Source organism: Drosophila teissieri, chromosome 3L (genome assembly GCF_016746235.2).
Source record: "Drosophila teissieri strain GT53w chromosome 3L, Prin_Dtei_1.1, whole genome shotgun sequence".
In the NCBI taxonomy this organism is placed as follows: domain Eukaryota; kingdom Metazoa; phylum Arthropoda; class Insecta; order Diptera; family Drosophilidae; genus Drosophila; species Drosophila teissieri.
The window spans coordinates 14,057,823-14,072,245 of record NC_053031.1 but is presented as its reverse complement, the minus strand read 5'-3'; the positions used below and the strand labels follow the sequence as shown (position 1 = coordinate 14,072,245).

The 14,423-nt window shown below is 41.8% G+C and overlaps 1 protein-coding gene across 1 annotated transcript in view; it reads left to right on the top strand.

The window, feature by feature from the left end:
* The first annotated feature begins 234 nt into the window (after positions 1 to 234).
* LOC122617181 overlaps positions 235 to 14,423 on the top strand; it is a 35,813-nt gene continuing 21,624 nt past the window's right edge. The window contains 4 exon segments of the mRNA XM_043792912.1: positions 235 to 1,065; positions 11,247 to 12,084; positions 12,176 to 12,314; positions 13,456 to 13,586. Of these exon segments, the coding sequence (XP_043648847.1) occupies positions 11,260 to 12,084; positions 12,176 to 12,314; positions 13,456 to 13,586 (1,095 nt within the window). The 5' untranslated portion in view covers positions 235 to 1,065; positions 11,247 to 11,259.

The window sequence follows — 14,423 nt, the reverse complement described above, 5'->3', positions numbered from 1 at the left end:
CCAAGGCTCTCAACTCGCTGTTCGATGGCTCCAGTCGTAGAACATGGCGTATGCTTAATAAAACCAAAATATTAAACGCCAGCAAGTATGCAAACATGTGCAACAAAGTGTGCGTGCGCGTGTGTGGGTGCCAAATAAAATATTAAGCAAATAAATAAGCGATTCGATACGTTTCGTTTCGTTGCGATTCGACTCGACTCAACTCGACTCCACTCTACGCGATTCCCGATGACGCATTCGAGAAGAGTAGGGCAGAAGGTTAAATTACACAAAACGTCAAATTCGCCACGTACGATAGTCGTTTCGGAGTCGCCAGTCCGAAATTCGGATTCGGACTCGGTTTCGGAGTGCTCGGTCGGGATACGGAGTATTCAGATTACAGGCGTACAGAGAGCAGAAACTATATAGCACATAACACTCCAAAACTTTCCAACTGAACTCCGCCAGAAAAAAAACAAAGCCGAAAAAATCACCAAAAAAATCATTAAATATTATCCATGAGCCTCAAGCAAAGTGTCCCTGTGCCACTGGAGAATATCAAGCATATTATTTCAACAATTTACTCAACCAGAAAATGTGCCTAGCTCTCTGAGCGTGGGAGAAAGCTTGGCGAGAGAGCGAGAGAGTAGCACCCTCAACCTAAATTCACCACAATAAAATACAACAAAGAGGCAAACTAAAAAAAAATTGAAAAAAAAATACTTTCACTCTCGCCACAACGTGGCGGCATCGAGAGGCAGGAAGCGCATAGAGTGACAGACAGACAGACAGAAAGAGACGGACGGACGTGCGGACGGCGCTGGAAAACTCAAAGGGAAAACTTTTTGCATGCCACAAGCAGCAGGAGCGTCACAATCAGCATCAGCTGACTGCTGCAGGAAGCCTGGCAGCAGGACAACTGTGTGTTGCGGACAGGACGAGCGTCCGGTCGTGTCACCATCCATTCAATAGGGGCCTACAGCAAACACTGGCCAACACACACTGGCTCCACTGGCCGCCACTCACCAACACACACACCGCGCTCGAGCAACGGCAGTTTTAATGTATCCTTAGAATTTCAAACAGGTGAGCATACAACCCAAATTGTGAACACAGATGATAAGGCAAAAATAAGGTGCAGTGAAAGGACTTGATACTCGTATAATAAATCATTGTGTTTATAGTTTTGAATGGGCGATAACTCTGAATGCCTCGGCCCGCAAAAGTGTGCTACATAAAAAGTGGCGAAACTTGTCACAAGGATAAAGTGAATACAGTAGTTACATTGTTTCAATTATTATTATTCGTGTCCCTTGCTCATTTTATTGAGCACATAACTCGATAAGAGGTTTTTCTTTTAGAAATGACTTGTGTTATCTGGTTACAAAGTGAATTGTCTATTTAAAAGTTTGAATATATTTGTTATGGGCTATAAGCAAAATAGTGTGAATGCAAAATAGTTCGATTGATTAAAAGAACATTTATGTTTTACCAAAACAAAACTCCAACGGCTAATTCTGGATAACATCTGCAATTTGACACTTATTCAATTTTGAAGTGAATACTACAGGTTAAATGGGTAATACACTTAGACCATTTTGAAGAAGTTGTTTTCATGTTTAATTCAATTATAAAAGGAAATCAAATTGAATTGGTTTTACTTAGCTCAAACTTTAAAATGACCTCAATTAAGTTTTTGTAAATAAAGTGTTTTTACCTTTTTATTGTCTCTCAATTCTGTAATTTTCCCTACTTAAATACCCGAACGAAAAATATAGGTTACAAAGCCGCAGTCCCGCCGCTTTTTACAAATAATTAAAAATTTCCCATCGACCAGCAAGTACTTGCCGGGAAAAAACGTTCATGTCTTCAAGGACGCTCCTTTCGATTTTATCTCAAGCGCTGTTCGGCACTCGCACCCTTCAAACGCTCTTCAATTACAAAACTTTTATTCTTTTTTCGCCGCTCTTCACGCAGCAATTTGGCTTTAATTGCAACCGCCCCCAGTGCAGTCTTAATTTGCATAAATTTTCCGCGTACCGTTCGGACACGTCCCCTTCGTTAGACTCATAATAACCACAACTCAGTTTCAATTAAAAGCTCAGCCATCAATTATGCAGAGCAAAAATGTTGGCAGCGAACCGGAAAAAAATCGTTGAAAAAAAACAAAACTATTACATACTTTTCGGCTGTCCAACGTATAATAATACTTATAATTAATGCAATTGTGTAAAATTTAGCTGTAGAATTCAATCATGCAAAATGCAAAATGGCAGTGCCGACCACAGAAATGCGAGAAATCAAATTTTCATTTCCAATTAGTGCGCTGAGCTCCAATCAAAAGGCAGCTGATGTAAATAGGCAAACATCACTCATATGCCCAGTACACCCAATGTCCTGTCAGGCTGTGCGCTTCCGTTTTTCGGCAATTAATTAGGCGCAAATTTTAATTAAATGGCGTCAGTGGATGGAATGTTTTCCCGATGACGGCAGTTGGCAGTTGGCAGTTGGCACTTGGTTCACGGCCAAGTTACTTTCTTCTTCCCAACACCGAGCTGTGGGCACAAACTCATTAAATAGTTATTACTCAGCCTCAGCCCGTGTTCGCCGCAGCCAAAGTGTCAACCACGAGTGTGTTTTTTAGGTTATTAATATCTTAGTCGAAATTTTTGTTGTCCCTGTGTCGTTAATAATGGCTTTTGTGAAAGTGATAAGGCGAACTATCTTTTTTTTGGGTCAAGGTGGGTGAGGTTTTTGTTTGGTGTTTTAATTAATCAATTGTCTGCATAACTAGATCAATTTTGTAATATCTCTCTAGTTCATCACTATTATTTATGTCTCTATGAAAGGCATCTCAAATTGTAGATCCATAAAGCTTTTATGCTGATATATCAGCCATCGAATTGAAGTTACGTGACCCACTTCCCAGTCACCAACTTTAATTACACCCATCATAAAATAAGCCCAAAAACCCAACCCACCGAATAGCGAAGGTGAGAGAAAGAAATTCCAATAATTGTTTTATGGTATAGCTCAAGGTGTGGGTGACATCCTCTGACATTCCCGGAACGCAACTCACTCCCTTCCTGACCTCGCACTATCCACAAGTTTTTGGCTGGCAATCATTAAGTGGCCGAAGCCAAACTAAAGCAAAACCACGTGGGGTCGAAGTGGGCCGAGCCCTTCTGCTTTCAGTTTTCGCTGGCATAGCAATCAATCTTGGAGCCTATGAAGGGGGGAGGGAGGGAAGCGAAGACACAGGTGTCCAGTCAGAAGGATATCCTTAAACGGAAGGCGGGGCTGCCATATCAAATAATCCTTTTTTTGTTCATTTGTTCATGCCCGTGGATATGTATTTAGCAAACTCAAGCTTGAGCACTTCAAGAGCTCATTAAGTGGGCTAACCTTGATGGAGGACATGCGGGGTGGGGCAAGGGTGTGGGTGAATTGGGGTCGTCTTAGAAATGTTGCAAGTTTTTCTCTTAATTCACTTAAGACTTTCGGTTTGAGTTGCCCACGACTCACTGGCGCGCACACAGGCGCACGCACACATTATAAATGGCAAATCCCACAGTCGTGAGGTGGCAATTGAATGTCGGACTCCGTCTCCTTCTGTGTGACCGTGTGCAAGTCCTTTGAGTATCTTGTATTAAGAAAGTTTCCCTCACCTCTGGCCATTGAATTGAGTCGCAAGGAGGTCTTGATAAAGTAAGGACCATTCAGCAGTTTTCCATAGGCAAATAGAAAAATATTCATAAAACTGGAATTGCGATTTGTCCTTGCAACTTTTCCTTCGTTCCCTCTTTTTTCTTTTTTTTTCAATTTTCTGCTGTAGGAGGTAAAAAGGATGTGGGATAATAGATTTGCGTCTGTATGAGCGCCTCGGTTAACCTCTTTCTTTGTTATTCTCCCTATTTTCAACCCAGGCAAAATTTCTATAAGTGTGTTGAGCGCTTTGGCTTTGGGCCATGTTTCTGTTTCAGTCCTCATCGGTGACACTAATTGCTGGCTTATTATCCTTATTTGTGGTGGAAGTGTGCAGGGTCTGGGGCTTTCCCACGCAACTCAACGATTATGATGACTCTGATAAAACGTTGTATTATTTATTGCACTGCGGCATTGCCAAACTGCGAACTGCGAATTTAAACGTGATGAATAATAAATGTGGTTTCTATTGGCTTTCTATTAAATACGTCGTTTATGATAAAGTCAGTGTTCTTCAAAGAGCTTCTCAAAATTGCAGAAGTAAATAATATAGTTTGTGTGTTCTTTTCAATATCCACTTAAAACAAACATAACTTTCTAGACTGTGAATCTCTTGTTAAATAAATAGCAGCATATATTTAAATTTAATGAAATCTTACAGAAAGAGCGTTTTATATTCGAATTTATTAGTTTTTGCTCTTATATCGAGGAGTTTTCCATAGCCCATCGTTGTAATGGCTTCCCTACTGTCTTTTTCCATTGCGGCATGGCTTGACCTGTTTATGTATTTATTATTGATTTTGGCTGGTGCCCCATTTGGACTGGCAGTTTATTTTTGGACTTTATTTTCATGACAATGGGTGGTTTATTAACTTTCAGTTAGCTGACACAATAATTAAGGGGCTTACGAGCTGCAGTTTGGCCGGCCAAATTATGTGGAATATTCCATAGAGGATTTATGTGCAAAATAAAGAAGGCTTTCAGCACATTAATGCAGAGACAAACGACAAACGAAATGACAAGCCAAAGGCTGTAATTGTCAATAACATTGATTCGTAATTAAGATGAATGGTAATTTAAACCCACTAACATCAAACTTTCATCGCCTCACCTGTGATGTGTGCTATTATGCCTGTCATAAATATCAATTTTCAAATGCACCAATTCCGTACTGCGAGCTACATTGTAGGCATAAACTGGAATTCATGCCGGGCATAATATGTTAGTTGGGTTCTTCTCACAACCAAGCCCCGAAGTCACCTTTCGGTTTGTGTGTAAGTTGCGTGAGTTCTTCATTCAACTTGAGACTTTGTCGACTCGAGGGCTTCTTGCTAACCCGAACTCCAGCGCCATTCAGCGGTACGTGTGTATATATCCTGGTGTTTTTCGTTTTTTGTTTTTGCCCAGAACTAACTTTTCGTGACTGGACAAAATGCTGCTCGGCGTTTTGTAGGAAATGCCAGCCTGTCCTGGCTGTCCTGTCTCTCGTTGGCACACACACACACACACACAACCACACACTCCCCGGATCCTGACTTCCCCAGTTAGTTTCATTTGCCTTTTACATTTCCACACATTTCCTACTTTTTTACCGCTGCACCGGGAAAAAGTTCAGGTGCGGTCTTTATATATCATAATCATGTTTGAACTTAAGTCAGATATTATCCAGAAAATATATTAGCGACATGAAATTAAAAGGGTTTTTAAAATAATTAAAAACTTATATTTATAAGGGTATAAACGAATGCCCTAAGAAGTAACATACATAAATGTTTAAATACTTTTTAACAGTTTCTTGTTTCGACAAGAAAGTACCAAAGTTCCTCTCAGTGTAGTTGCGTGTCTGTGCATAGACGACCTACTCAAAAGAGGGAAATTTGGGCGGAAAAGGGGCGTTGGGTGGCAGGGACAGCGAGACGACGCTTTGCATATTTATTTTATTTGATTTCTGTTCGCTTTTTCCTACGTTTTTTAGGTTTGGCGGGGATCTGATATTCCCGCTTATATAACAAACGCGACGTGTGATTAAAAATTCGTAATTTGCTCGTATATTTCGTATACCCTACTTCACTCACCTGCTACCCTTCCTTGTGTGTCATGTTTTTTGTGTAGCATACCTAAGGCGTTTCACTTCCCTGTTCAACTTTTCCCCCTCTTTTTTTCGAGCGTGTTTTGTGCCATTTTTGCCGCAGCCATTGCTGTTGTTGTAACCGTTCCTCGTGCTTCATTAATATTTAATTAAAAAATCAATAGTTGACATGTAAGTCAACTTGGTTTGTTCTTCTTTCGGGCCTGGTTTGTTGTACCTTTTTACCACGTTTTCGGTTTCTTTGGGCCATTTTCTTTCTGTCTGCCCTAACTTATGCATGTGCATTTGTGCATATCTTATTATGGCAGATTTTCTTCTGGCTTCGTGTCGACTACGTGACGTTTTAGTTGGAGGAATATCTCAAGAAAACCACACCCTCGGTGCTAGCAAAGGAAAATTTAATTGAAAAAGGCGGGGCTCATATGTTTTACATATATGTTTGTGCACCAAACTAAGTAGCTGTAAAGCAAATAAAGGGGAGTATAATGACATATTTCATTGTTTCGTCATTGATTAAAAATAATTGTTGCACATTGAAGCAGTTTCATATTACAATGCCAATTGTTTGTTATATTTGAATTAAACCACAATTATTATAATTTAATATCAAGTATGTAACAGGTAGAAAAAGGCGTTTCCAACATTATAAAGTATATCTGTTCTTCATCAAGAGAACTAGGCTGGTCAATCTGGTCTTGTCCGTATGTCTGTTTGTCCGTAGAAGTGATGTGATCTCGGGAACTATAAGAGGTAGTGAACTCCAGTGGAGTTTAATTGTGTATCTGATAGTGGATGAACTCGACCGATGCGTTCTATCTTGTTTGTACATACAAACATGCATACAAGGCGTTCAAATATCCAATATCAAATATCCGGGGGCGTTAGGTAATCAAGTCGCAGCATTCACAAAGCTCATTAATACATGAACTAGTGCACTTGCATTATGTATTACATTGCATTGTTTTGTTGTAGTGCTTGACTCACGGGACAAGAAGCGAACGTAATTTTGGCAAGGTCCTTGGATTATCTTTCATCTGCGGGCAATCAATATGCTCAAAGGAGTGCTGAAATTATCATCATATAAATGTTTTGGAACTAATATGCGATTGGATATGATTTCCCTCCAAGCTTTAAATGCATAATTTAATGAGATTACCTGAAGAATCTTCACATGCTTTCTCTAGATTTGATATGTATTGCTTTTAAGCCGTTTAAAAGTTTATCTTCTTGCCCAAAACCAAAATCAATAGTATTGATTGTTAGATTACTGATTTTGCACTTTAAATATCTTAGTTACTTTTTATTAATTGATAAACATGGCTTTTAAACGTCATTTAATATCGTTTGAAATCAAGTGGATATTCACTAAAACACACAAATTCGTAAATAAAGAGAAAACAGAGGTTGTATTTTGTAAATTTACCTCTCAATTCAATGTGTCACAAATGAGTCACTTTTCGTGAAATTTTCTAAAGTTGACAATCAACACGCTGCATATTCCGGCTTATCACCAACTTAGTAAGAACTCAGCTTGCGGAATAAAGAGAAAATGCACACGATTTCATGTGATTTGCTGCGCAGAGTAAACAAGGCAAAGTCACGTAACTCGAGTCTGCTTATACTTTGCTTATCAAACTTCCATGAGATCTTGTTCAAGATTTATTGACAGCACCACGGAAATGGGAAGTGGGAAATGGGCAAGGCACATGTGGCCCATGTGCTACCTGCCTTTTATTTACGCGCAATTAACCCAGTTACAAGTTCGACATGCCGCTTTTGGCAAACAGCCCCCGCACTCGTGCATATCCTGCATTTATCATAATTACTTCCCCAGAAATTTACCGCCGAAAAAAAGGCCAACGAAAAAAATGAAAGGAAAAAAGGAGTTCGCTGATGATGATGATGATGATGAACGGTGATGAATGCCCTGGGCTTAAGCGAACTTCTGCAGCTTTGGTTAATGTTTTAATATGCCTCTGGCAACTATTAAGCGCACTTGAAAAGCTGAACGTTAAATGCCAGGCGCATATTAAACATCAATTATTTATGGCGAGCGATAAACGGGTTTTGCGCTGAAATAAAGTCCTTTGCATAGCATACATTTGGGGGCCTCCTTTCTTCCTGTTCATTTGCGCCTGTGTGTGTGCGCATTGTATGCAAATACTCAAACATCGAAATGTGCTTAGCAATTATTTTAAAAATGCAAACAACTAGAAAAAACTACAACTATGACTATTGCCAGCGCAGTTGAGCATCGGACCAAAAAGGACGATGTAAAAGGAGACATTCCCACATCGACACGGAAAAAAACAAAACCATTTGGCTGTGTTTCGAATTTAATCCATATATTTTTAATTATATACCTCTTAAAACAAAATGTAATTGTTAAATAATGATGTTATAACATCATGTAAATATTATTGGAATTTTAAAGGTAATCTTGCCATTGTTTTTTCTGTGTAAAGTACAGACAGAGCATGCAACATGAAACCTGCCTAGGCTCGAGTCCAATAAAAACTGGAGTGAACAATATACAAAACTTATTTTCAAATCAAACAACAGCAACAGCAAAAACCAAAGTCAATGGTGGACAAGGGGGCAAAGTGCAGGGGGCGTGGCAGTGACAACGGCGAAACAGTTACAACAAACTGCCAGCTGTTGGAAGTAGACAAACACGAGAATTGGAACTCGGCACAGTGGAATTTGAGCACTCAAAAATATGCAAATGTTTTCTAAAACCTTAAAATGCTGTATTGAAAATATTTTAAAATTTTTCGGGCATCTGATGCATTTCCAAACTCCTTATATAAGTTAAAAAATCGCTTTAAATTACTTCAAAAAATATAGTAAATTGAGCAATGTATGAGACCACGGTCTATCTATGCACTCTCGACTGGCTGCCTGGCACAAACCAGAGTCAGACTAACAAATTCCGAAAAATGTCACAACGCGTACATGAAAAATGTCCTTGTGTCAAGCGCCAACGACAAACGGCGGCAACTGTGGTCGTGTGTGTTGGTGTTGGTGTGCGAGTGCTTTTTTGTCACCGTTTAGCAGTTAGTTCTTCCTTTAGCGATTGCAGGCATACCGACAAAGTCCAGCATGTGTTGCCCTGCATCTCGAATGGAAACTGTGCTTTGGAGATCCCAAACTTGATGCTATACCCGGCACTTGAGGTAATACCACTCTTTTCCGCGCTGAGCACTGATTATGAGCTTTAATGCCCCGTTCGGGACTTTATCAGTTTTCGTATTTTGAAGCTTGAAAGTTGCTTTGGGATTTTTCAGAAGGACGATCAAGTCCAAGCTTCACCACTTACTGGCGATAAGTGAAGCACTTTTTCCAAGTGCACAGTGTCAATGCTTGTGTGTGTGTGTAAGTAAGTGCGGTTCTGGGGCAAGTGTGTGTGTGAGTCCTGGCTGTGCTTTACCAAGGTCATGAGTAAATACGTTTGGAGCATGCTGTTTTTGTCGTTTATTCTCTAACAAAGCCAAGCCAGCAACAAGAACAAAAAGAAAAATAAATAATAGAACAGAACAAAACCAAAACCAAAACCAAAAAAAAAACTGAAAAGAGTGAGAGAGTGAAAGAGCAGCAGGGAAATTTATTGTCATATCTATATAATATAGGAAAGCTTCTGCTGATGCTTCTTATTGATATTTATACCAAATACATTGGAACTCATCCACACACACACACACACACACAGGCAAACATATGTTTTCCATTTCTGCGCGTGTGTTTGTTAGCCTCATTTGTAATGGCGTCTGCTTGCCAATTTGTTGTGTGGCAGAAAGAAATGCAAATGTGTATCGGTAAATCAAAAAGGACATTATTGGCCGCTTGTTAGACGTAAGCACAATTGCCAGCCATTACGTAGTTGTCTCTGTGTGCGTGTTCGTGTGTGTGTGTGCTGCTGACTGAATTAAGCATGTGTGCGTGTTTAGTGTGTCCTGTGTTGGTGTTGGTGTTTGTGTTTGCCAATGGACGACCGCTAAGTGCGCTTAAGCGTCAAACCAAATTGGCCGGCGCTTTGTTCTTCAGCGCTTAGCTAAAAGTGCACTTTACCTTTCCACACCTCTCCTCTCTCCACCTCTCTCACTCTCCACTCACGCACACACACATACACTCAGCTTTACAACTGAAATGCAATAAAAAAAAAAACTCACACATGCACTATGTAGTATTTGAGTACTCGAAACTTATTTGCTATTTACACTCGATTAATCGACAGCGTTTCGTTTATGGCTTTGATACAACTTTTATTGGCATAATCGATGGGGAAGTTTTTTAATTAAATTCGATGGGCTGATCGAAAGTTGAGGAACTTGCCTTCGATTGCCATTCGGTATTCAGTCATTGAGCTAGTCAATTTGGAATCATTAAATAATTTAAATCAAATTAATTTAAGCTTTTTTTCAAATAAATTTCACTTTATTTGAGTTGATTATAATACATTTTACATTTAGACTTAAGACACACTCGTTTTTGACAAACATCATCATATTTATAATATTTATAAAACTTAAAGTTATTTTATTATTTGTGAGTTAGAAACTTGACAGTGGTACTCATGACTGCTTAAACTCGACTAATGTGGAGTAATTATCGAATGCCAAAAGATATGAGCCATCTGCATGTGAAATATGCATTTTTGCTTAATACTGTAAAATTTCAAATATTTTATGTCCAGAACCGCAGAATGGCTATCGTGTGCCCGTCATTTCCGTAACCAGGGGCACGGCTAAGTGAGTGGCAATGTGTGAGCACGGCAATTTTCAACTATTTATGAGTAGCGAGGTGCCCTCTTTCCCTCATCAGGACGAAGTGTGTAAGTGTGTAAGGATGGTTTGGGCCAGGAGTCCCGCCACCGGGAGTGTGGCACATAGAGCTCCGGCTGCCTTTGTGCTAACCTGTTTTTGTTTTGCCAACCAAAGTTGGCACATAAATAATGAAGCACGGGGCATAAGTTCCCATTGATTTCGCAGTGTGCGCAAATGAATGTGTCTGTGTGTGCGTTTGTGTGTGTGAATGTGTTTGCATGGCTGGTGGAGCAGGGATGAGGAGCAGCAGTACACCATATGACTCTGGAGATTAAGCCATTGTTTGCACTGAATGTGGCGCTCAGTCTGAGCGGCGGCTTAGCGGCCTGCGTACGCAAACAAAAGTTGTTCGCGGGATTGCAGATTGAAAGGTGGAGCAGAGCGGAGGGGGTGTTTTAACCCAATTCCGGACGGTTAGTACCTGGTATGACAGCCGGGGTCGATTAGGCCTTTTGAAAAATGTTGGAAGGGAGACCATTTCACACTTTTAGGAGATCCGAGAGACGATTACTGATGGACTTTTAGAACTTATAATGGTCGAGAGTTTAATTTGTAACGTGAATAATCCAATTACCAATACTGAATATTTTCCTTAACATGCTTTTACTCAATATACAACCCTTTCTATAATAGCAACCATTCCATTTCAGCTCCAGCAGTGTAATGCGCCTTGGGGGCAGTGGCATTCCATACGACGGCGACCCCCTGACAATGAGCGCAGCTGGCAACGACTATGCCGAACTCTGTGATCTTGGACCCTCGCGATGGAGTGCCCGACCCTACGGATACAATGCGACCGCAGCGGCAGCCGCCGGCTTTGGCCTTGGGCCCTCGATGGGCGGTACGCAGTCGTCGTCGAGCGTGCCGACGGGCGGATCGGCCGGGCTCAGTGGTCACCACCTGCGCAGTAGTGGAGCGCCGGGGCCGAGCAGCTTCGAGGCGGAGGACATTGGGATGGCCTTCGGCATGATTAGTCCGCCGCCGGGCAGCGGACCCTACGTTGGATCGTCGGCGGCGGGGGCGGCGGGCGGTTCGCGCGTTGGCAACAGCACCAGTTCGCTGCGCGGTGCCGGCGGTCGATCCGGATTGTATTACTCCCCGCCGGGCACCTCATACACGATCGTCGAGCGCCCCCACTCGCCGCACTACTACTTCAACTCGGCGGGCGTGCCCACCAAGGGCGGCTCGTTGCCGGGGCGTGGCAGCGCCTATCTCAGCTCCTCACCCGCCAGCCACATGGCCGCCGGCACGGCGGGCACCCTGCCCACCTCGACGGCGGCCAGTGGGCGATCGATGGGCCAGCACGCGAGCAGCAACGGCAACAAGAAGCGGCCCATCTCGCCGGAGCAGGGGCTCCGCATGTTCGGCGCCACCCAGTCGTCATCAGTTCCTACGAGTAGCTACCACTACAGCAACGGCGGCACGCGGGATCGGGATCGCACCGGCAGGCGGAGCCCCGCCAGCAGTCCGCCCTCCACCACCCACCAGGTGGGTATTCATATTTATGAATGCCTTTTATATTCAAATAAAATAGGTGTATAATATGTATTCTAATGTCGCATGGGTTCTTATTTTCCAGATTTATCGGGATCGGGAGCGGGAAAGGGATCGCAGTGTCCCGAATATCCATGAACTTACAACGCGAACCGTTTCCATGTCGCGCGACCAGCAAATCGATCATGGTTTCGGCATTTGCGTTAAAGGAGGCAAAGACTCAGGTGAGATATTTTCCATATTTTAATACATACAAGGCTTAAAAGAAAACTTCACTGCCACCATACTAAAGAAAGTTCTTAAAGCGAATTTAAGTTAGCCATGAATCTGGGACGGTCAACTTGTCGTATACGTGATTTAAGAAACCAGGCTATTGAAATAAGTTTATTGTTTGGGAAACCCTGAGCATTTTAAACATAATTTGCTTCTTAGTCTCGTGTTATTGGCTAATAGTAGAATAGAAACCATAAGCTGTGTTAAGCCCTCCGATTTGTCAGCAAAGCCTTCGAAACTGAAATTTCCCGACACTTCTCTACTCATTCAATCTGACTGCTGCCACGCCCCTTGGTGTTTGATACCATGTTACGCCCAGTCGGTTTTGGGTGATGGCTTCTCCGTGTTACCCATTCCTCTTCGCATGGGAAGCTCTTACGTGCAATTTAGTTTTCAATTTCGTTTTATTGTCCGGGTCTCACGGAGCCGTGTGTCCGTCCGTTCGTCCGTCCGTCCGTCTTTCCTGGTTTGAGTTACCACGTGTATTGGCATGGATGTTTGTGTGTGACAAACCGCCAGCAGCTTTGACATTTCCAAGTGCATTTTGCACCTGACTACCTTTTTGGCTAACCAGCTCTTCCTGCCCATTTTCCCTCGCCCGTTTCCCTTCAACTCCTTCCTGCCTTCACTCCCATTTCCTGCCGTTGAATTTATTTTTAGTTTGCAATATGCGGACGGCTTTAAAATCGATAAAAATCTATTTAAGTTGGCCCCCGTATGCAGGCTTCTCTATTCAGTTCTTCTTCTCTTTACCTCGACGCCATTGTGCACACTCACACTCACATATAAACAGACACACATGCACAGAAACACACACACAGTCACACAAGTGTTTTATAAATTAAACATAAAATGGCTGCCGCACTCCATCCTGAATCCCCACTGCAAAATGGCTGAGCTTAATGAAAACCAACGAACAAAAATTGAAAAATTGAAAAACACAGAGGACCATGCAAGAATGGCGCCTGGGTAATTTCGGTTGGGGCTCGAAAGGGGGGTGTTTTATATTAAAAATTGAGTGTGTGAGCGGGCTGGCTAATTGATTCCCCCTTTCCCCTCTCGCCGACCCAACTCATTTTATTGTTTTTCCAGGCTTAGGCGTCTACATCTCACGCATCGAGGAAAATTCGGTGGCCGAGCGCGCTGGTTTGCGACCCGGTGATACAATCCTAGAGGTGAATGGCACCCCCTTCACCTCAATCAATCACGAGGAGGCGCTGAAGGTGAGCATCCCACAGAATATTTACGCTCGCATAAATATTTATATCTCTTTTGATCTTTATTAAATATTTTGTAGTAGCTAATGTTGTTTATACTTAGTCAAAATCGATTAAAGCATACAGCAATGTGGGGTGGGTTAAAATACCACTGAAACCCCAAAAATAAAACGGCATTTGCCCTTGATAAAATGTTCTATGAATAAGGAAATATATAATATTGTTTAAATTTCAACCATACCTTCACGGTATCCAATCAAAATCAGATTTACGATTGCAATTCACCAGCTGAAATTGCAAGTAAAAAGGCAGAAATAAATGAAATTCCTTGCAAAGGCACGAACTTTATCCACTTTTGTGAATTTCTTGCTGCTCCTCAGCTCTGCCTTTCGTTCGACCCTGACAGCCATGTCAAATTTTTCTTCCATCAAAAAGTATCTAATTTTATTGTACGCCTTATTGATTTTTAATGCGATTTTCCAGCCAGGCCGTTCTGGTATCTATCGGCAGCCTCAGTTTGTCAATCGCTGGCCCTTAATAGTTGTCCATAATGGGGTTCTATCCATCAAGCATACCCCTATATGCACAAATATATTGCATACATATATATATTTGTATGGACGTACAGCGAGTAAACTGTATTCAGTAGGCCACCATCGTCTTTTATGGTCGACACTTGACAGAGTAACCAAAAGAAAAAGGCTTTCCTCGGCCCTACGATGGTGGCAGCTGCCTTCGAACGAAAGTCAATTTATTGTGGAATATTTTATGTGACACGTTATGATAGTCAATATAATTCATTCTCAAACATATTACTACGTAGATGGCTGAAGGGACGAAGGC